Source organism: Cricetulus griseus (assembly GCF_003668045.3).
Source record: "Cricetulus griseus strain 17A/GY chromosome 1 unlocalized genomic scaffold, alternate assembly CriGri-PICRH-1.0 chr1_1, whole genome shotgun sequence".
Lineage (NCBI taxonomy): Eukaryota > Metazoa > Chordata > Mammalia > Rodentia > Cricetidae > Cricetulus > Cricetulus griseus.
The window spans coordinates 191,785-214,019 of NW_023276807.1; the positions used below are offsets into that span (position 1 = coordinate 191,785).

Sequence of the window (22,235 nt, forward strand, 5' to 3'; positions counted from 1 at the left end):
TACTTGGCAGGAAAGTCCCATGGCAGAGAAGGAGGAGTTTGTTTTATTGCTGCTATGGTCAGAATCTAGAATGTTCCTCCAAAGGCTCTTGTGTTAAAGTCTGGTCACCAACTTGTGCTGCTACTGGGAAGTAGAGGATCGTTTGGGAGCTGCAGACTAATGGAAGTTAGGTCATTGAAGGCAACCCCTTGAAGGACATATGGGGACCCCAACTGCTTCCTGGCTACCATGAGATAAGCAACTTTGTTTTGCCATGTGTCCTCTGCCATGCTGCCCTATGCCACCACAGACTCAAAAGTAGAAGCTCCAAACCACCATGGATTGAAACCATGAGCCAAATATACTTCCCTTCTTTTAAACTTGATTTTCTCAGACATTTTGTCATAGTCATGAAAAGCTGATGAACATAGTTTTCCTTTTCAAACTGCTTTAGGGGAAGGGAGTTACAGACTTCTGTGTAGAACAGGGTTGCCTTTTAAGATAAGGAAACCATGGGAAATTCAGACAACACAGCATTTTAAAGAGAGAAATCACACCTGATTAAGGTTACCCTCTGCCAGTCTCCTATTCTTGGTAGGGACTTTTCCTACCCATTGGGATTTTTCCTCCTCTTCTTAGGAATGTCTTCCCGTTTACAGGCAGAGCATCTAGGCAGGTAAAAGCCAGGTTGTGGCAGAGCCAGGAGACAGGGGCAAACCTTTTTGGAGTTTAAGAATTGTGCTCCCATCTCTGGGCCTGCCATCCCTTTTCTGAGACCCAGGCTCTAAAATATTGGTTCTCAACCTATGGCTTGTGACCCTTTGAGGGAGTCAAGGGCTCTTTTACAGGGATCACCTAAGACCATCAGAAAACAGGTATTTATGTTACAGTTTATAATAGTAGCAGATTACAGTTATGAGATAGCAACAAAAATAATTTTAAGGCTGGGGTGATCACAATATGTAGAACTGTATTAAAGGGTCACAGTGTTAGGGTGTTGAAAACCACTGCTCTAAGTTTTTAGTGATGTTAATGACAACAACAGAAAATAAATATCAGACATTTGTCACTGGAAGGCAGAACTGATGTCTGGCACATGTCTTGCCTCTTTAACAGATATATGCACAGAATGTCACCTTAGCCATGATTATCTGAATGAGGTGCAGAGCCAGGATTTGAATTGGGGACTCTGCATTTCCCTACACCACCCACAATATCACTGCAGATGGGCTAGGTTTAGCCCCTCCCAGAGCCTGCAGAGGTCATGGCCCTGGAAACTGCGACTCAGTGGTCATCCCATCCCAGACAATAGCCCCAGCTGGATTCCTGATGTTTCTTCCAGCCTTTGTCCTGTCCTGGGAGTCCTCATGCTGCTGGGTTGGGGGATAGCACAGCACACCCATTGAGGACAAGTCTGGCCTTTTCAGCCCCATCCTGTAAGGGCTCCATGGTTCTGCTTATCGTCAAGGCTGCAGCTCCGTCTCAATCAGCCTGCAGACTTTCCTGGGCTCAGGCCGAGGCCTTGGCTGCCCTTGCCTCTAGCAGATCTCCCGCAGCAGTCAGGCCCTCACATCAGGTTTGAGTTTGTAACATCCCTGGGCTTTCATCTGAGCCATGCTGACTCACACTTCTGAGGAAGTGTGAGTAGGCAGCTTGGGTGCTGTCCTGTGTCTCCTCTTGTGTCTTAGTCTCCCTAGTACTTGGCTGCCTTACTGAGATGTGATTCATGCACCATACAGTTTACCTGTTCAAAGCACACAGTTCAATGGGTTTTCTTTTTCCTTTCTTTCTTTCTTTCTTTCTTTCTTTCTTTCTTTCTTTCTTTCTTTCTTTCTTTCCCTTCCTTCCTTCCTTCCTTCCTTCCTTCCTTCCTCCTCCCTCCTCCTTCCTTCCTTCCTTCCTTCCTTCCTTCCTTTTTCCAAGACAGGGTTTCTCTGTGCAGCCCTAGCTGCCCTGGAGCTCATTCTGTAGATCAGACTTAGAGATTTGTTTGCTCGAGCCTTCTGAGTGCTGGGTCTAAAGTGTGCCACCACACCTGGCTTTCAGTGAGTTTTCTTTAGGCAGGGATGCACAACTGTCTCCATAGCTGACACAAAGTTTTCATCCGCTTGTAGAGAAATGGGTGTCCCTTATTTCTTGCCCCCAATCAAATCTATCCCCCCCCAAGCCACTCATCTACTTTGTCCACACATTTTCCTATTCCCTTTCCTGTAAAGGCACTCATAGAAATCATCATCTTTTGTGTCTGGTTTCTTTCCCTTGGCACAGTGTTTTCAGGCTCATCTGCTCTGTGGCTTGCATTGGGACTTTATTCATTTTTTTATGGGCAGATAATACTGTATTGTGCAGATATGTCATATGTTGATGGTCGGCATCTGGGCTACTTGTGCTTGTTGATGACCATGAACAATGCTTCTATAAGTGCTGGTAGTCAGTGCTTTTCTGGTTGCTATGACAAAATGTCTGACAGGGTTTAAGAAGAGGTACAGTCAGTCCATCATGGTGAGGAGGCGTGGTGGCGGGAGTGTGAGTCGGCTGGCCACACTGCATCTTTGTTCAGGCAGCAGAGGCGAATGCTGCTACTCAGCTTGCATTTTTTACTTTTTTCTTTTTACTGGGGCCATGGGACAATGCTGCTCACATTCAGGGTGGGTCTCCCTTCCTCAGTTAAACCTATCTGGAAATGCCTTCCCAGACCAGTCAAGAAGTATGTCTCCTAGGTGGTTCTGAACCAACCAAGTTGACAATGAAGGTTAACAGTCCATTGACAAGTTTTTTTTTTATGTGGACATATTTTTATTTGTCTTGGGTCTATACCTAGGAGGGGACTTTCTGGACACTGCATTAAAGCTGTTTAATAGTATAAGGCGCTGCCAGACTGCTTTCAAGTGGCTGTACAGTCTACATTCCCACCAGCAGTGTATAACGGCTCCAGTTTCTCCTCATTCTTGCCAACACTTGCTATTATCTTACTTTGATTCTAGCCAGCCTAGTGGGTGTGAGGCTGCATTTCATTGTGGTTTGGATTTGAGTTCCCCCACTGACTAATGACACCGGGCACCTTTTCATTGGCCATTTAAATATATTCCTTGGAGAAATGGCTACTCAGATCCTTTGCCTATTTTTAAATTGGGTTGTTTGTCTTAATTATCAATTTGTAAAAGTTATATCATCCAGATATAAGTTCGTTAAGATTAGTAGAGACTTGTCTGGTTTTTTCCCCCTTCACTGCTCCTGTGCACAGAGGAGCCCTGACAGGAACCCTGTCCTACAGTGGTGGATGGATGACACTTCTCTCATGTCACGTCTCAGAGACAATAGTCCAGCATGGCCACTCAGGATCTGGGCCCTGAAGGACCTTTGCTTGCTTGCATGTAGTTGAATTGGCTGCAGGGTTAGGGTACCAGAAGTTGCAGGTCTGGTCCTGGCCTACCTTGATTTTTTCCCCCAGAAGTGGGTAAAACAAAGAAAGGAAAGCAGATCTGGACACAAGCCTAGAGTTCTCTGAAGTTTGCCTGGCTGGTCTCTATCCAGGGGGTTGTTGGGTAAACATGAAAGGAATATGTATATGTATGAGGAGTTCTGAAAAGGGTAATTGGGAATTATCTGCCAGCATTAGGTCTTTTAAGCCAGGATCAGGAATAAGTTTAGGGAGAACATGTGATTAGAGGAGACCAGGCCCCGCCAAAGAAGTGAGAACCAGCTTTGGCCACAGGGTAGTCACAGGTGAGCAGCACTTTTCAGGAAGTGGTGGTTCCAGAAGCCCATTTGCAGTGGTTAGAGGGAGACAGGGGATGATGGTAAGACACGAGGCAGTGAGTATAGACAGCTCTTTCCCATGAGAAAGGAGCAACAGCTGAGTAGGAAGGGGAGATACTAGAATGTTGAGGGCAATGGTCTAGCAGAGGAGTGTGTGATGAGACCAGAGAAACAGCCATGCTTGCAGGTGCCGAATCTGGCCCATTGCTAAGCTTGGATTTCCATTTCATTTGAGAACACATTTCCCAGGCCTTCCTGTGACCACCCTGGAGGTTTATTTGCTGTCTCAGTAACCCCTGACTTCTAGATCTCCATGCACAAACATGTTTATGCATGCAAAGGCACACTTATGAACAAATTTCAAAATAGTTTGGCTTCTGTTATCTACTAAATATCTGGGAGTTTGTCCTAATGGTAGACATGTAGCAATCATGAACTGGGCTTGCTCAGTTAGATCCATAGCAGGTCACAAGGTGATTTCTTTCTTTCTTCTTTCCTTTCTTTCTTTCTTTCTTTCTTTCTTTCTTTCTTTCTTTCTTTTCTTCTTTCTTTCCTTCCTTCTTTCCTTCCTTCCTTCTCTCTCTCTCTCTTTCTTTCTTTTTTCCTTACCCCCCCTCTCTCTGGTTTCTCAGGACAGGATCTCTCTGTGTATGTAACAGCTCTGGCTGTCCTGAAACTCGCTTTGTCCCAGGCTGGTCTCTCTGCCTCCCCCAGTGAGGGTTTTAAAGGCGTGTGCCACCACCACAGGACTTTACACAGGTGATTTTCTAAGCCTCACTCCCCTCCTCAGTTGTCATGGGACTGATTCTTCAGTTGTCCTGGGATTTCATACTGAAATTGGGAGTTCTTCCCCACCTGGGCAACTGGGAAAAACCTCAGTGTGGCCTGGAGGCCTCTGGGTATACACAAAGAAAAAGCTGTTGCCTTTGCCATTAAGTGATATTACTAAACGGCACATTGGAAAAATCCAACTAGAACCTCTGCCCCCATTAGCTGTATACCTCCCAGGAAGAACACTTCAGAAACAGCCACATTAAAGGGAGATCAGTGCAAGACTAGGGTGACCAGGCCTTCCCCTGAGAGTTTCCATCCCGAGTGACTGGCTGAGGGCCCACCTGGTATCTGGCTTTGGTAGACGTAACCAAGGATTCATTCTTTGTTTTGTTTTTGTTGTGTGAGGAGTCTTTTTAGTGTATATTTCCTACTTATGTACTGTCTGTGAAAGAATAAGCAATGAGTAGAAATAGATAGAGCCGACATTGATTTTCCAACCTTCTACAAATAATTTCCCCCCTTTTCCTTGAAGTTTCATCCAGAAATTTGATTTGATTTTAGTACTTTAAAATTAGCTACCACTTTTCAGAAATATAAACATCTCATAAATTGAGAGACGAAGTGATTTAGTGAGGAGGCAGAGAGCCAGGAGGCTCTGCTTGCCAGGCTGTCTGCCTTGCATGGTGCCTGGCTGCCTGGCCAGGGCAGGCATTCAAGGGAACTTGTGCCAAACCTCTCTGTGTGTAAAGGAGGAGAGCAAAGCTGGTGGGGAAGGGTCAGGGTTTGTGCTGTCATGGTCAGACCTAGAGGTCTCCATGAAGGTTAGGAATAGTTGGAGCTAGGAGTCAGGGCCAGGCTTGTCTTCTCACCCTTTCTCCAAGACAAGGGTCTCTGAGGCCTAGGCCCAGGCCTCAGCATCATGCCCCAGATGGGATAAGAACAGTCTTTGGAGAGGCTTTGCTCTTGGTCTCTGGGAACCAATGGGATCCATAGTCACAAAGTATGCCCCTAGTTGCTGGGTCCAGCTCTTTTGCCATACTTAGTAAATTGTTTTGGGTGATGTTCTTCAACTGTGCCCTGGGGCAAGGACAGGATGCTGAGCAGACAGGACTGAAGAGTCCAAGCTATAGGTGTACAGTGTGGTAGGAAGATTAGTGTGGGCTCTGGATCCTTTCTGGTTGAGAGATGGGAAGTCCCCTGGGGAGTGGGAGGGCACTCTTCCCTTTTGTGCTTTGGGTCTCCTCCGTTGTCACACTCATAGTGGGAGGTGTCCATGGGAACAGCTGGCCAGAGGTGATTAAACATTCTTGTTCTGAACAGCCAGATTTCAACTGAAGCCAATAGAGCTTCAGGTGGGACTAGGAAAGGACCCCAAGGGCAGGTCTCAGCCCAGATGAGCCAAGGTGGCACGGTGTATCAGTTAAGAACCACACAGACCTGGGCTTCTGTTCAATGCTGCCCCTTACTGGGTGATTTGAGCAAGCTGTTTTACTTTTTGAACCACTAAAACTTAATTATGAAATGGGTCTAGTATTAGTGCCTCTCTCATAGGGCTGTGAAGGTGAAATGGTAGAAGACAACATAAGTTGTAGGGACTATTTTTTTTCCCATTTTTTTGTGATGGGGTTTCTCTGTGTCCTAGCTATCCTGGAACTTCCTTTGTAGATGAGGTTGGCCTCAAACTCACAGAGCTCTGCCTGCCTCTGTCTCCCATGTACTGAGATTAAAGGCATGTGTCACCATGCCCAGCTGTCTTAGTTAGAGTTTCTATTGCTGTGAAGAGATGCCATGGCCACGGAAACTCTTATAAAGGAAAACATTTAATGGGTGGCTTATAGTTTCAGAGGTTTAGTCCATTATTGTCATGGTGGGACATGGTGGCATGCAGGCAGGCATGGTGCTGGAGCTAAGAGTCCTTACATCTTGACTTGTAGGCAACAGGAAGTAATCTAAGACACTAGGCTGTATCTTGAGCATAGGAGACCTCAAAGCCCACCCCCACAGTGATGCACTTCCTCCAAAAAGGCCACACCTTCAACAAGACCACACCTCTCATTAGTCCACTCCCTTTGGGGGCCATTCTCTTTCACACCATCACAGCCATTATTTCTTGTCCTTGCTCAACTTCTGCCTCTCTGGACTATGGCAGAGTCTATGCCTCCATATGCTGCCCAAGGTCCCCCTCTGCCTAACATTCATGCCCTTTCCATCTTAGGTGGCTTTCTCTGACTACCCTACCACTTTCTCCCTTCCTCTCCTGCAATCATGCTGTGGGTCTAGCCCAGTCTGTCAGTCTCAAGGTGCCTGTTTGATGCCTGGGTTCACCACAGCTCTCCTCTCCTCAGACTGTACACAGGCATTTGAGGGAGGTCTTGTTGTTGTCTGGTGGCAGAGTGGAGATGTGCTGTCAACATAGGAGAGAGAATGAAGCCATTGCCAGGACATTTGAGCCCCCTGCTTCTAGTCTGTATTCTTGCTAGTATTTCCACGGGGCCAACACAGGCCCCTTTGGGCAGGGGTGTCAGGTTGTTTTTAGCTCTTGTAACTAGTGCTTGGTGCACACCCATCCCTCAGGGCCACACCTGCCCTAGTGCTGGGCATGGTAGGACACTCCTTATCCTTGGCTCCTTCCCAGAGCCAGAGGCTGAGTCTTATACCTATTTTCCAGAGAGCATGGGGTAGGTGCTGAGTTTTTTGAAGGAATGCTAATGCTGACATTGCATGGCGCGCGCGCGCGCGCGCGTGTGTGTGTGTGTGTGTGTGTGTGTGTGTGTGTGTGTGTGTGTGTTGTGTGGTGCAAGCATGTGCATGCAGTCATACATGAGCTTCAGTGTGCATGCAATCAAAGAACAAGCTTGGGTCCAGTCCTCTTCTTCCACCTTGATTTAAACAGGGTCTCTTGTTCATAGTGCTTATGCCAGGCTGGCTGAAGCTTCCCTGCCTCAGCCTCCAGTCCCTACCCAGGCATGCTGAGACTATGGGGGTAGCCTGTGCTACTGTGTCTAGCTTTTATGTGGGTTCTGAGAATCTGAATGGAGGTCGTCAGGCTTCTATAGCAAGTGTTTTGTACTCTGTCTTCCCAGACCATCATATTACCTGACATGGTGTGTGTGTGATGCCACACACCATCACAATGCCACCATTTTTCTCTGGAGCATTTCTTGGCCTCCTGAATGGGTCCATAATGAGGTGTAAAGGTGATCATCTTGGTCCTGACCATCTTGGTTTTCTGCTTCACTAACGAATGAAAAGGGCCCGATGCTGCAGGGGCAGGTGCACTGGGACCTTGGGAGGACTTCTCTGAGACACAATCCCAAACAGGCCGGGCTAGGGAGGTGTGGGGAGTTGAATGGTGTGCTGTGACTGCTTTAAGAAGGGGAGTTCCGGTTCAAATGGAGAAGTCTCGTCAGCTTATAAAAATGTGCCTCTGAGCACGGCTCTGTGTTCACAGCTGGGGCCTGGTGTCTGGGATGCTGAAGGCTTTCAGTGGGTATCTGAGCAAGTGAATGAATTCAACAAATATTTATTTGTTAAACATCTGCTATTTTCCGCGTGCCGTGGTAGGTGGGCTGGCCTTCTGCTTTATAGAGATGACGTGTGTGTGTGTGTGTGTGTGTGTGTGTGTGTGTGTGTGTGTGTGTGTCTATATACATTTGCAAGCATATGCATACCAACACACATCTCTTTATATGCCTTATTGGCCTCTTTCATTATGGTCTTGGTTGGTGGCTAATAACACATTTTCTGGGTTTGGCCAAGGTTAGATTTTCATGTTTTGATTTCCAAGACCAGTTCTTGATTTTATTTTTTTGGGAGGGAATATTTTGACGTGGACAGAATATGAGATTGAAAGCAGAGCCTGCGCCCTTGGTGCACCCTCTTGGCTAGGTTCCTGTGGGGCCCGTAGCCCCTGCTGTACCATGCACGTGTGCTTCAAGTCTGAAACAATAACCCTTTGTACTGCAGCAGGCTCCACACCTATCCCAGGGCTGATTTCCCTTTTTGTTCTGGGGTTTTCCCTCTTGCCTTCAGAGGGAGTAGGATACTGTCAGAATGCTGCTGTGCCTGGCTGTGTGTGTCCCACTTACCTTGAAAAGTAATAATAGAAGTCTTTGTTCATATGAAGCCTCAAATGGCTAGTACAAGCAATGCAGGTCATGCTGTGCTTAAAATGGGGGCCTCCCCCTCCCACAATCAGCCTTCCCAACTTCCCTGTGCTTCCCAGGCACAGGACTCCCTGGCTCTGCAGGAAATGCTCATGCATGTGTCTGCTTTGTGTTCCGCATGGTTCTCACCTCTTCTGTCTCTTGCCTTGCTCCTGCTCTCCCTGGCCCGCAGGCTGGCCTCATCCGCACAGACAGCTCCGACTACTTCATCGAGCCTCTGGAGAGAGGGCAGCAGGAGGAGGAGGCTGGCGGGAGGACACACGTGGTATACCGCCGGGAAGCTGTCCAGCAGGAGTGGGCAGAGCCTCATGGGGACCTTCACAATGAAGGTAGGCTATGGGCAGGGGCCCCAGGAGTGACCTGTGTCCCTATCTCTGGGGTCATTTCCGGTTTAAGCTTTCAGTACACTCCCTCAGTCTTCTCATTTGTGAAATGGGCCTGGGTCATAACTAGTGGCCAAGCCAGGAGAGAAGCCCCAGTGGATTGAAGGGGCTGCTGGAACTGGCCAAAACCTGGTGTTAGAGAGAGCCATTTGGGTCTCAAACAGGGCTCCTCAGGATTCCAGTATCTTTGAGGATGCTCAGTGTTGCTGATGAAGGCTGTGGCTAGGCAGAAGCAGAAGGTTTAATGGCCATTGGTTCTTTCCCCCCTCTAAAAACCAACTCTGCTGTGTGGGAGCCACAAGAAGATCCTTAAGGTCCTTGCTGGTCAGTTCCTGGTGTTAGAGCGGCAGGGACAGCTTTGTGTCCAGTGTGCCTTTTTGGATTCTTGCTCTGTGATTCTAGGCAAGTGATTTAACATCTGGGAGCCTCATTGTCCAAATGAATGAGGCGAAAATGATCAATGCTACCTGCTAAGGCTGTTGTATGTATTGGTGAGTGTATACCAAAGTGTGTACAAAGCCTAAACAGCAGGTCCTTGATGAATGGTGGGTCTCACTGTGATCATTGGAGCAGCCGTCGGCATGCTCAGGTAGGAGCCCCTTAGAAGCAGGCACAACTTGTTCCCTGGTGAACAGTACTTGGGCACCATTGTTGAGAGAAGGATGTAGGGAATGTGATAGGTACTGCTCCAGGCCCTGTGGCCAACTTCACAGTGAGTCTTAGCTTTGTCATGGAGTTCCTTTGACTGAGAAGTAATGATGAGGGCTGGATGGAATCTGGTCTTGAGTGGCCACACCCTCATGCCAGGGTCCCGTGGGGTGGGACCTCGTGTGAAGAAATGCCCAGAGACCAGTTGTTCCATATGGGGTGACTTCTGTGAAGCTCCAGCTGTTGTCCAAGTGTCAGTTGTAAGAGTTGCAGGCCAGCAGGTGGGAACAAGGGGTTGGGTGGACACTCTGACCAGTGTGAGCGAGGCTGGAGATGGGCACAGTACCTCCTTTCTAAGGAGAACACTAAGTCTTACTTGGGATTTTTTTCCCAATTCTGAAGCGAAGGGCCATAGCTCTACCTTTGAAGAGAGACTTGGGGAAGCCTAGCTCCTCTCTATTAGCCTGACCCCAGCCTCCTTAGTAGCCACACAGATGGTGGCCCCAAGGCTTAGCATGCAGAGTTGAGGTATCGGCCCAGGGAACTGTGCCTAGTGTTCTGAACCTCAAGCTACTTGGGTGAAACCCCTGTCTATCAGCCAATGGTCAGGGCCTGGCCACCCAAGGTCTTTTGTCTAAGTGGCAAAGGATGGTTGAGTGCTTTATGGGCAACTGTGACTCTGAAGTACTCTGGTAGGAACACTTTCTGTGAGAAGATCCCGGATGTGCCTGTCCCCTTGTGATGGGCAAGCCGAAGGAAGGTTTCTCTTAGACCTGATTTCTGCCTGGCCTGTGGGGAGCCACCTCTGAGCCTGGCAGAGGAGCCCCAGGTTTGGGCCACTCCATATCTGCCTGTCCTTATTCTGTGAGCATGTCCCTCTCCTAGTCCCTCAGAATCTGCATTGCTTCCCATTGTTCTATCTTCTGCAGACCCTGGGGTTTCTGAGGGAAAGACCCCAAGGGTTCCTCACCTTTGTGTGCCCCCCATGGACTCTTGTCTCTGTGTGTGTTGGGGGTGTCCAGCTGTCCTGGAAGGAGACAGACGGGAGGACTGAGGGACTTTATATGGGGGGTCTGTTACTCAAGCTGCCTCTGGAGAAGACCACCTTCAGGCTTCTTTGTTAAGGGTTACAGTGTTCACCCATGAACTTGGGGTAGAGGGGACTATTCTTCTAAGGCCTCAGGATGTGGCCTTGGCTGCAGCTTCTTGAAGAAGGTATACATGCAGCATTCACATACCTGTGCACCTACACACTGTTACTGTATACATACACAAACATGTACACACACACACACATACACACACACACACACACACACACACACACATGTATTCCCATTCTTACATCTATACACACACACATTCTTGCACACTAGAATACCCACCAGAGTAACATCTCCCCTTATGAACCCCCGAATATTCATATTTACAAATGCAAACACCTCCTCGACTCTCAAGCCATGCACCCACACAAGTGTATGCAATGCACAGATCCCCAAACTTTTGCTCTCTGACACCTGAGACTTGGGCCCCCAAAGAATTGCTAAGCGATGCTCTCTTCTAGGGTGTGGTCAAGCATGCCATGGCCTGACTTCGGTGTTATGGTGTTGAAAACCAACAGCCATCACCGAGATGTTGCAAAGTAAAAAATTTAATAACAGCCGGACCATATTTTCAGTCTCCCACAGTAGGAGAATGGAAATGGCCCATGTTAAAGGCAGAGTGGCCTCTTTACATCAATGAGCAAGTGATTAAAAGTAAAAATTTGAAGTTATGTTATTTTTATTTATTTATTATTTATATTATTATATTATATTAATATTAATTAATATTAATATTATATTATTTCTATATTTATTTATTAAATTTATTTATATTTTATTTTTTATTCATGTTACATACCAACCACAGCTCCCCCTCCCTCTCCTCCTTCTCCTTCCCCACCTCCCCCTAAAATGTTGTAGTTACTTTTATGATCACAGGAAAGGTACATGTTAGGGGTTTATGGTCAGACAGTTATCATACCACGAAACATCTTATGGTCAGTCATTTCTCAGAACAGTGGAAATGGTTTATGATGTGTAATTCACAAGATTATTGAAGAACCAGTCAAAAAAGTTGACTTCTGGCTAGGGACATGGTCAAAGTCTAACATTGTTTGACTAAAAAGAAAATGGAGCCAGCTGTCCCTTGACATTCAGGAGTCTGAACCCCTGGGGCCAGGCTGTTGGGGAATGTCCCTATACTTGGGCTGTCCCTATGCCAAGCTCCCTGTCTGTCACCTCATACTTCCATCTTCTTCAGCCCTGGCCTGCCCTGTGCCTCTTTCCTTCCTCCTACATCCTTCGTGAGAGGCAGCTGAATGTTAACCACCACAGACTCCTATGGCAGAGCCTGGGCCTCGGCCATAAGCATATGTATGTGTGGTGTATGCCCACGTGTGTTCGTGTGCATGCTCTGCTTGTGTGTCCATGAGTGGGTACTTGTGCGAGTGCGTGCATGTGACTGTCATCCTCCAATGTTCTTTACCTTATATATGGAGGCAGGCTCTTTCACTTGGAGCTGGAGCTCAAGGATTTGGGTAGTCTAGCTAGCTAGCTTACTCCGAGGACTCTGCCTCTGCCTCTGCCTCTTGCATGTTAAGACTACAAGCAGGCAGCCACACATCCTCAGCATTTATCTAGGGGGTCAAGGATCCAACTTTGGGCTACACACTTGTGTAGAAGCCCTTTACCGGCTGAGCCATCTCCTTGCCCCCAACCCCAAACTCACCATTTTAAAATACATCATTGTGTGGCTTCACAGTGTGTGCAACCAAGACCCTTGTTTAATTCCAAAACATTCCTGTCACTCTCTTTAAATCCTTCAGTCTTCCCCACAATGAGTGTTGATTCCTGTGAACACAGGCATACCGTCCAAGGCTTGTTTGGTGTCTTCATGTTAGCATTCAAGGCTTCACATTGCAGTGGTCTTAACACATCACTCCTTTTCATGACACAGTGGTTTTCCCCCTTGTGACTGTACTCCTCTGTCCACACACCTTGGGAACTGCTGTGACAGGGCTGGCCCAAACATATGCATGTACTTTTCTGTGAATACAGCTGGCTTTGGGTGTGGTCTGGGAATGGAATCTGTGGGTCCCTCTAGGTTTCAGGGGTTGGAGATTAATGATGGTTTTGGGAAGCTGTACATTTTCCATTTACTTGGGGCTTCTTGGGTGGGCTCCCTCATAGCTCTCAGCTCTGGCTCACTGTGCCTGGAGGGTCATGGAGAAGAGAGTATGACTGAGTACCTATGACACCCCAGTTGACACAAGACTCCCCTTTTCTCATTTGCTGAGAGGGAAATCTGGGTGGTCCTAGCCTATGTGTGGTAATGAGACTCAGGTTTACAGTCTGGGCTCCTGCCACTAATTTGCTGTGTGACCTAGGGTGAGTAAGGTAACCTTTCTGAGCATCCTTTTAGTAGACATGGAGGGAAGGGCACCAGGGTTGCTGAATATCTGAGTGTTGCTCACATGCTGGGTTGGCTGTTGCTCCTCTCTCATGGAGAGAATCCTTGCTCCCCCCCCCCCCGGGGGGGTTCTTCCCTGCTTCCTCCCAATGATCTGTCTGAGCTACTGGAATCATCATTGGGCTGCTGGGAACCTTTATCATTTTGGATTTTGGAGCATTTCCAGTTTGGGAGTTTTGAATCAGGGCTGCTCAGCTGCCCTGGTGTATGTGAGTTCCAAGATCTAAAAGTGCTGAAATATTTTGGAGAAGAATCCCTCATCCTGGATGTTGGCCTCATCCCATTTCTGTCACTCGATCTAAACTGTAGGCTCAAGTGCAGCCCTCTCCCCATTAACACCCAACTGCCATTTGTCCATCTACCCATCTGCTAGCTGCTAGGAATCCAATTGTGGGATCTTTATACCCCCAGCTCAGGGCTCAATCTAGTGGGTAATTTTAGGTAAGTGGATTCTTGAGTGTTTTGAGGAGCAGTTCAAGGGACTGGGGATATATATGGTTCCATTAGGAGAGAGATTGCCTCACGGTCAGGAAGTCCTGGGTTCACTCAACTGCATCTCATGAAATGGGTGTGATGACACATGCTTGTCATCCCAGAACTCAGGAAGTGGAGGTGAGAGAATCAGAAGTTCAAGGTCATCTTCAGCTATATAGTAAGTTCAAGACTAGTCTGGGCTACAGGAGACCCTGTCTGAAAAAGAAAGAAAGGGTCGGATGGTTGAGGTGAAAGCCTTTAATCCCAGCACTCATGAGGCGGAGGTGGAGGCAGGAGGCAGGAGGCAGGAGGCAGAGGCGTCTCTGAAATTGGGACCAGCCTCGTCTATGGAGTGAGTTCCAGGATGGCAAGGGCTACAGATTTAGAGACACCTTGTCTCAAAAAACCCAAAAAGAAAAAAAGAGAAGAATTGATTCAACATGTGTCACAGTCTTCCACTCTTTCTATCCCTGTCCTAGCCTTTGGCCTTGGTGACCTTCCCAACGTGTTGGACCTGGTTGGAGACCAGCTGGGTGACACAGAGCGGAAGCGACGACATGCCAAGCCTGGCAGTTACAGCATCGAGGTGCTCCTGGCAGTGGATGACTCGGTGGTTCGATTCCATGGCAAGGAGCACACACAGAACTATGTCCTCACACTCATGAACATCGTGAGTACCCCTGGGTGGCGTGGGCGGGTGGGTGGCTGAGCAGCCACCAGGACTGATGTCTCTGGCCTGGAACTCCTCAGAGAGGGTTTGGGAGAGTGACAGCTTGTAACAGTGCAGGGAAGTGTGAGTGCTACAAGTCTGGCTGGCCACCTACATGTGGCTTCTTCTAGCCTGGTAGGTAGCTTGGGACACATAAAAGAATTCCAGGAAGAGGAAGTGAGGATGGCCATGGATATGGACACACCTACTTCCTTGGAGTAATGACTGCTCAGCCCAAGAATAGAAATTCAGGTCCAGCTTGGACCACACAGCCGGGTGTAATAGTGTTTCAAGAGGCTGGGGACCAGCTGGAACTTGCTGGTCTCTTGTGGGGTGGGATCTAAGTGCTACTGTGTCCACTCAAAGCCTGGACTCTAATGGTGGCCTTATGCCAGGTGGTGTTCATGACTGGTAACCCAGGTATGTGTGTGTGTGGGAGGGGGCTAGGAATGGGAGAGGATGTCTTCTCTCTCTCCTTATATCCAGTGTCTGAGACAGATTAGCAAGAGGAAGTAGTTTACCAGATCCTCAGGTGTGGGGTATGGGTGTTGTTTGGGTAACTTAGATGAGTTACTCAGAGCAGTGTCCTAAACTGGAAATTTGACTTAGGTCAAACAGATTCTTTTAAAATTATATTGTGCGTGCGTGTGCGTGTGCGTGTGCGTGTGCGTGTGCGTGTGCGTGTGCGTGTGCGTGTGCGTGTGCGTGTGTGTGTGTGTGTGTGTGTGTGTGTGTGTGTGTGTGTTACAGAGTACCAGTGAGGGTCAGAGGACAATCTGTGTGGGGAGTTGGTTTTTCTCCCACCACCACGCAGGTTCCAGGAATCGATCTCAGATCTTCATGCTTGGCAGCAAGCTCCTTTGCCTGCTGAGCCATCCCTCAAACCCTCAAATGGGCTCTTGAAGAAAGGAGAGAGCAAATGGAGAGGAGGAAGTCTGTGGTTGTTGCTTAGTCAGGCCCTAGGGCTCTGTCTTTATGGTGTGAAGCTTTTCAATGGGGATTTTCTGTGTCCTCATTTTCTGGAAATTGCTGCTGTTTCAGTAAGGGAAGTTCTGGAGGTTTCTTGCTGTGTCTGTTCAACTAGAGATATTTTCATCTTAAAGTATTCTGACCACTCTGGGGTTCCAGGTGAGTCCCCATAGTCCAAGAGCTGCCCCAAGAACATGCATGCATGTATGTCGTGGAGGGGCCTTCACCCTCTGCTGGGTCACTGAGTCATTGCTTAGGGTGGTACCCATGTGTGTGGGTTCTTGGATGTGAGAGATGGGCTCAAGTGACCAGGGGTTGGAAACTGGGAGGTTTAGGGTTGATGGGTGATAGGAGGATGAGAGGATGGACAGGAACTTGGCACCAGCCAGATATGGGGCTTCCCTTGGCCACAGGAAGGGGTCATGCCTTTTTGTTGTTGTTTTAAATGTATTTATTTTCTTTTATGTGTCTGGGCATTTTGCCTGCATGTGTGTCTGTGTACCACATGTGTGCCCAATGCCCTAGAAGTTCAGAAGAGGGTACTGGATCCTCTGGAACTGGAGTTATAGATAGTCGTGAGCTACCAACTCAGTGGGTGCTGGGAACTGAACCTGGATCCTCTGTAGGAGAAACAAATATTCTTAACCTCTAAGCCATCCCTCCAGCCCTGTTTGTTTGTTTTGTATTTTGAGACAGGGCTTGTCTTTGTAACAGCCCTGGCTGTCCTGGTGCTCGCTCTGTAGACCAGGCTGCATGCCCAGCTTAGCCCCTATTTTTTTGAGAGCAGACCTTGCTAAATAGCTCCAGCTGGAGTTTCTTTTCTTTCTTTTCCTTTTTGTTGTCCTGGGGAATTGAACCTAGAGCTTGGTACAGAGCTCTGACCCTACCTCCTTGCTTTTTTATTCTTTATTTTGAGACAGGGTCTTGCTAAGTTTCCCAGGCTGCCCTGGAGCTCACTCCTGAGTGCTGGGATTAGAGCCTGGGCCATCACAGCTCATCCAAGGTGAGGAAGAGATCTTTGAATGAATCATGAAGAGACCGCTGCTTTCTAAGGCAGAGCACTTCTGAAGCTAGCTCAGGGAGATGTGGTCTGGCAAACCCCTCAGGTTTCAGAAGGATCTGGGAAGCCCCTCAGATTGGGAGCTGTAAGATAATGTCATCTGAGTGGTTCAGAAGGGCTGAGAAGTTCTTTCTCAGACCTGGTGGTTAGGTGTGTGGAGGTCAATGTCACTCTACTCTCCTTTCCTTCTGCACTTCCCCATATTTTACTGTTGGACAAAGAATGCCTGTGGCCCACCCTGGCTCTCCTGGCACGTCCAATTACTGTGTTCTGATTTTTGACCCCTGACCCCTAACCTATGGCTTATACCCTTGTCCAGGAATCATTGCTAACTTCCCCTAAAGACAAGGCTCTGAGGGACTTCTTTGGCAACTGCTATGTGGATATCCTAGGTTTATTCTTCCTTCCTTCTCTCTCTTTTCTTCCTTCCCCCTTCCTCCTTTTATTCCCCCTCCTATCTTTTTGCTTCTTTATTTTTGAGACGGTGTCTTCCTGTGTATCCTTGAGCTTAGTATGTAGTCCAGGCTGATCTTCAACATTTTAAAAATATAATTTATTTATTTTATGTGCATTGGTGTTTTGCCTACATATATGTCTGTATGAGGGTGCCAGATCCTCCTGAAGTGGAGTTATAAACAATTGTGAGCTGCCATATGGGTGCTGGAAATTAACCTAGGTCCTCTGGAAGAGCGGTCAGCTCTCTGAACCTCTAAGCCTTCTCTCCGGCCTGGCCTTGAACTCTTGATCTTCCTGCCACTCTCTCCCAAATGCTGGGATTACAGGAATGCACCGCTGTGTCCAATTTGGATTCAACACCATAGGTTGGGTTGCTTGCTCACTGCTGCCTTGCCATATGGATAGGAAACACAGGGCCTGGGATGTTGTGGCTGAGGCCATGCTTCGCATGGAACCCAGCTTCCAGAGCACAGATACTCATGGTACACACAGGCTATGGCTTAAGGGATTGCTATACATACCTGCCACTGCCATCAGGCGGCAAGCCATTTATTTGTGTGAGGCTGTGACTTCACTCAACAGAGGATGGCCAGCCAGACTTCCTGCCCCAGGAGGTGAGCATATGGGCAGCAGACAGCCTCATCCTCCCATGGGACTCACAGCTCATCCTCTTCATTGTGTGAAGCTTTTATTTAGTTGGGATGCCGGAAACACAGACACCCCTGGGGAGACTTCATGAATCCAGGTACACAGGTGTCACTTTACTTTTACCTTGAAGCTCTGCCTACCTGAGCAGCTTTGTCTCTGCCAAGGCAGGCCTGGCGGGATCATGGATGATATCTGGTTGCCAGGATGGATTCTCTTATTGTGCTAGTGTGTGGGGGTTGGGATGGGATGGGGAGGAGTCAGAGCAGATTCCAAGGGTGAGGCAGTCACCATCATCCAAGAAAATCCTGTCCCCAGAGTGGTCAGGGCTGCACAGAGAGTGGCAGGGCTTTCATGCCAAGCCTGCTTTTGGGTTCATTCTGCACTCACTTGGGTTGTTAGAAAGATCCATAGCTACAGATGATGGGCAGGGACTCCCTCTTTGTTTTCTTCTCGTCTTTCTCTGTGCCTTAGTTTACCCATTTCCCTGGTTCCTTTCCTTAAGGCTTCTTCAGATCTCAGTGCTAAGGAACCCTTTGATCCACTGAAACATAATGAGTAGTTATTTTCAGGGTGTATCATGAACCTGCTGGGAACCTGACAGCTGACAGACTGTCATTCTCAAAGTTTCAGTGGGGCTGCACGGAAAAGCCTTGGTCCTCTGGGATAATCAGAGACTCATTGAGGACAGTGCAGAAGGGATTTAGAACCAGCAGAGGCCCAAGACACAGGATCACCTGTCCTATGCAGGCAATATTTTACAGCTGGTTTGTCGGGCCCCCTACCCATCCATTGGCTTGTTGACCCCCTACTTATCCCTCCTTAAGAGGCCACATTCATTACCTCCAGGGCCTGGAGGGGTTGAACAACCAGCTCAGAATCTATACAGCAACTAAATGGCAGAGCCAGGCTTTAAACAGAGTTCTGCCTGGTTCCAAAGTTTGTTTCCTATCTACCACTGCTACTGTTGCAGAACTTGCCAGGCAGGTGTGGACAGGGGAGAAGGAAGATCCTGGACTCCCAGCCTGATGTGCAGGGGGTGTGGATCACCACACACACACACACACACACACACACACACACACACACCACTGCCTTGAAATGGGTTTGCTTTTAACTTTTATCAAAAAAAAATCAAAAAAAAATAACAGTGGGCTTTGGGAGAGATAAAGGAAAGTGACCAAGGAGACGGAACAGGCAGCTTCAGGCTGTTATTTCTCTGTTATAACAACTGAGGGAGGTGGGATCTCATGAGTAGAGACCAGGGAGTCCCCTGAGTATTTTACAGTGCACGAGGCAGCTCCTCCACCAATGTCAAATTGTCCACAGTGGCAGGTGAAGCTCCTGCTCTAACGTCTATGTCCCCATAGCCGCACAAAGGTATGGACATTTTCCAAGTCTTCCCACCCTGAGGGGAAACAGCTCTCACTCCAATAGAAAGCACAGAACAGATGCTCTCCCCACCCCCAGCACAAGACTCATGCTAGCAATGAGTGAAGAGGGCGCTACTGTCCCCAGAGTACTTTGACACATAGCATTCCACTTTGTCGACCACAGAGAGTACTCCTGACATTCTGTTTCTGGGGTGATGTAATGGGCTCCCAAAGTAGAAGGTTGTTTTAAACCAACAGATGCCATTGACTAAGCCCAGGCTCCCAAACTGGACATTTGTCCCCCTTCGTGCTCCACACCATAGAGATGCACACTGAGCTCCAAAAGCTGTGTCCAGGAGGCAGGAAGTGTTGCGCTCCAGGCATGCCAGGCCTCCTCGTGCCTCTGTTTATCTGCAGACGGCCTGCGGGAATAAATGCTGAGCGTTGTGGACTGATGAAAAGGACTCTGTTAGGCTGGGTGTGTCTGTCCCTGTGCTCTCGGAGCCACCCTGCACAAACAACCTGGATCTGAGGTGGGCCAAATAAGCCCGATCCCAGGGGAGCTACTCAGGCCAGCCCTTGGGCTCTGGGGAACCTTGGAGACACCACTTCCCTTAGTGTGTGGTGATTGGCAGCTGGGAGACCACTCACTGGGAGCCTACACCCTTTGAAATATAAGGTCATGGCCATGAGGTTGGGCCAGGGGACAAATTAGGAGACTCAGCATCCTCCTTTCACCTCGTTGATGTTGACTGGAGGTAGGGCTTGTTGAGGTGATACCTGAGGAAGATGGCACCTTGGCAAGGTGTGCTCTGAAGGACAAGATTTTGGCTCCAGGCCTGGCAACTGTGTGGGTCAGACTGAGCACCAGGGAGACAGACTGATCCTGGGGAATCCTGTGTTAAAATCTGGCCGGGACTACCTAGTGAAACCCTGTCCCTTCCCTCGTTATACAAAAGTGAAAGAAAAGGGAAAGCTATATCTGGTACACCCAGATTGGTAGATGATCTCTAAAGTGCTTTAGTTCTCCACGAAATCATTGAAGCCACTAAAAGCCAGGAAGGGCTAAGAAACTGTGGTAGATGTGTGACCTGATGGGTTATTGTATCCTAGATGAGGTTCCTCCCAGCAAAAATAGGGTGTTAGGGGGAAACTGGAGGGCCAAACTTAATAATTGCCTGCCAGTGTAGGTTGGCTCACCCTGACAACGTTAACCACGCTTATGCAAGATGCCGGTAAGGGGAACAGTTGGGTACAGGGTGCTTGAGATGTCCCTACTAGCCTACCAAACCTAAAGCTTCTCTATAAGGAGAGGTTCCTTACGAGTTGAGTATCTCCTCTCTGAAACGCTTGGGACCAGAGCGTTTGGAGTTTGGAATGTTTGCATGTCAGAGCCAGCAGCAATCTTGGGGAGAGGACTCAAGTTGGGACATGAAGTCCACATGTGTTTCATGTTCACCTTAGATACACAACCCGAAGGTAATTTTACATGTTATTTTTAGTGCACCTGAATTTTTGACAGTGACCCATCGCCAGCCCAGGTGTGGGATTTTCCACTTGATAGTGCTACTCTGGCACTCAAAAAAAAAAAAATGTCTGGAAATTAGAGCCCATTTTCAGATTTAGGATGTTCAACCTGGAATTCAAAAGAAAATGGGGCTGATGTCACCTGCACAGCTCTTGGCCATGACAGACCTGGGATGCTCTCAACCCTAGTTAGAGAAGATCCTTTTGCCATGTGTGGTGGTCGGTGGGGAGATGCTAACTGGGTCACAGTGCTGACGATATACCACCAAGTGCTCAGCCCTGAACAGGACATCCTTATCAACCCCACGGCCAACATCCCAGAAGGGGAGGCAGAGGGAGATGTCAGATGGAGGATGGGGACGGAGTGCTGTGAAATTCTGTCTTCTGGGCATGACCTACTGCAGCTGTGGTGACTCGCACAAGATCTGTACAAGAACAAGCCAGTCAAAAATCCCTACATAGGTAGGGCGGGCCAGTGATCTTCAGGGTAATGGCAGCGGGTGGTCACAGGGGAATGGAGAATTATTCCTTATTGAAGATGTGTCCACTGGCAAGTTTCCCATGCTCCAGCAGATGGCCCATGCACATGTGGACAGTACTAACATATATATATATATATATATATATATATATATATATATATATATATATATAGAGAGAGAGAGAGAGAGAGAGAGAGAGAGATGAAGTTGGGAGGGGATATGTTTTTGAAGGCATGAAGAGAGTCGAAGGAGGGACATGGGGAATAGATATGGTCATATTTCATTATTGTACGTACATGGATTTCTTAAAAAGCAAGCAAGCAAGGAGGCAAGAAGTGCTTCCTCTTCTGTCTGGGAGGATTGCTGGGACTCAGGAGGGAGGTGGCGCAGGAAGGACCCTCGTAGGCTGAGTCAGCACTTAGTGGCAGTTGGTGCCTTTGCCTCTGTGAACACAGGTGGCTGCAGACTCCAGAGTCTTGGCTCTTGGCACTGTCCCTACTCTGTATCTTGTCCTGAATCCTGCCCGAGCCCTCTGATATAGTGGGGCAGTCTACTCTATGGTTCCTCTTAGCATCGTCCCTCAGGAGACAGGCAGTGCAGATTGCTGGACACTGTGCTCTCTGCTCTAGCTCTGCCAAGGACAGGCTGGTCTGGGTGTGGAACTCGAGGAAAGACTGCCCACAGCCCCATCATGTTCTTCTGGGGACCTGGTTTACCCCTCCAGCCACAGACTGAATGACACTCAGAGTCTGAAAAAGTATAGTTCTCATGCCGCAGGACTGTGGGGGCCTGACACCGCCAGAGTTACAGGGTGATGGGGAGGGGACTCTCTCTGCTACTGCTTGGGTGGCTGTGTTGTTGTCCATTGGGCTGGGAAACCCCCTTTTGCAACCTGGGAAATCTTCTGTGATCTAGAAGTTAGGCTGTGTGTTTTGGGAAGCAGGGGTTGTTTGGGAGAAGGTTCCAGAAAGCTCGGAGGCATAGAGTCTTGACTCAGTGTCCCCTTCCCTACTATACTCTAGTTCATTCCTCCCAGTCACAGAGGATGCTTTTTCTCCATCTCTGTCCCTCTGAAGGCTGCTGTGTTCGGGGCTCAGGTGCACGGCACTTCTGTGGCGTCCCCCTTACATCTCCGTGTGCCCCCCACATCTTCCAGCAGTGCAGCTCCTGTCAGTGGGCCTGTCAATCATTGGGCAACAGGGTTTCCCCATGAACCTACCCTCCCAGGAGCCATATTTCTGAAAGCAGGCCCGAGGAGACAAACTCGAGGTGCGGTGTACTACTGGCACACCTGAAACCTGGCCAGGAGGAGTTCAGC

At 48.5% G+C, this 22,235-nt stretch overlaps 1 protein-coding gene across 2 annotated transcripts in view; it reads left to right on the plus strand.

Moving 5' to 3' along the window:
• The window catches only part of Adamts14 (ADAM metallopeptidase with thrombospondin type 1 motif 14), a 71,055-nt gene that overhangs the window by 12,465 nt on the left and 36,355 nt on the right, over positions 1–22,235 (plus strand). For both annotated transcript variants that reach the window (XM_035453196.1, XM_027388293.2), the window contains exons 3-4: positions 8,851–9,007; positions 14,176–14,366. In XM_035453196.1, coding sequence (XP_035309087.1) covers positions 8,851–9,007; positions 14,176–14,366 — 348 coding nt within the window. The remainder of the gene's footprint in view (positions 1–8,850; positions 9,008–14,175; positions 14,367–22,235) is intronic.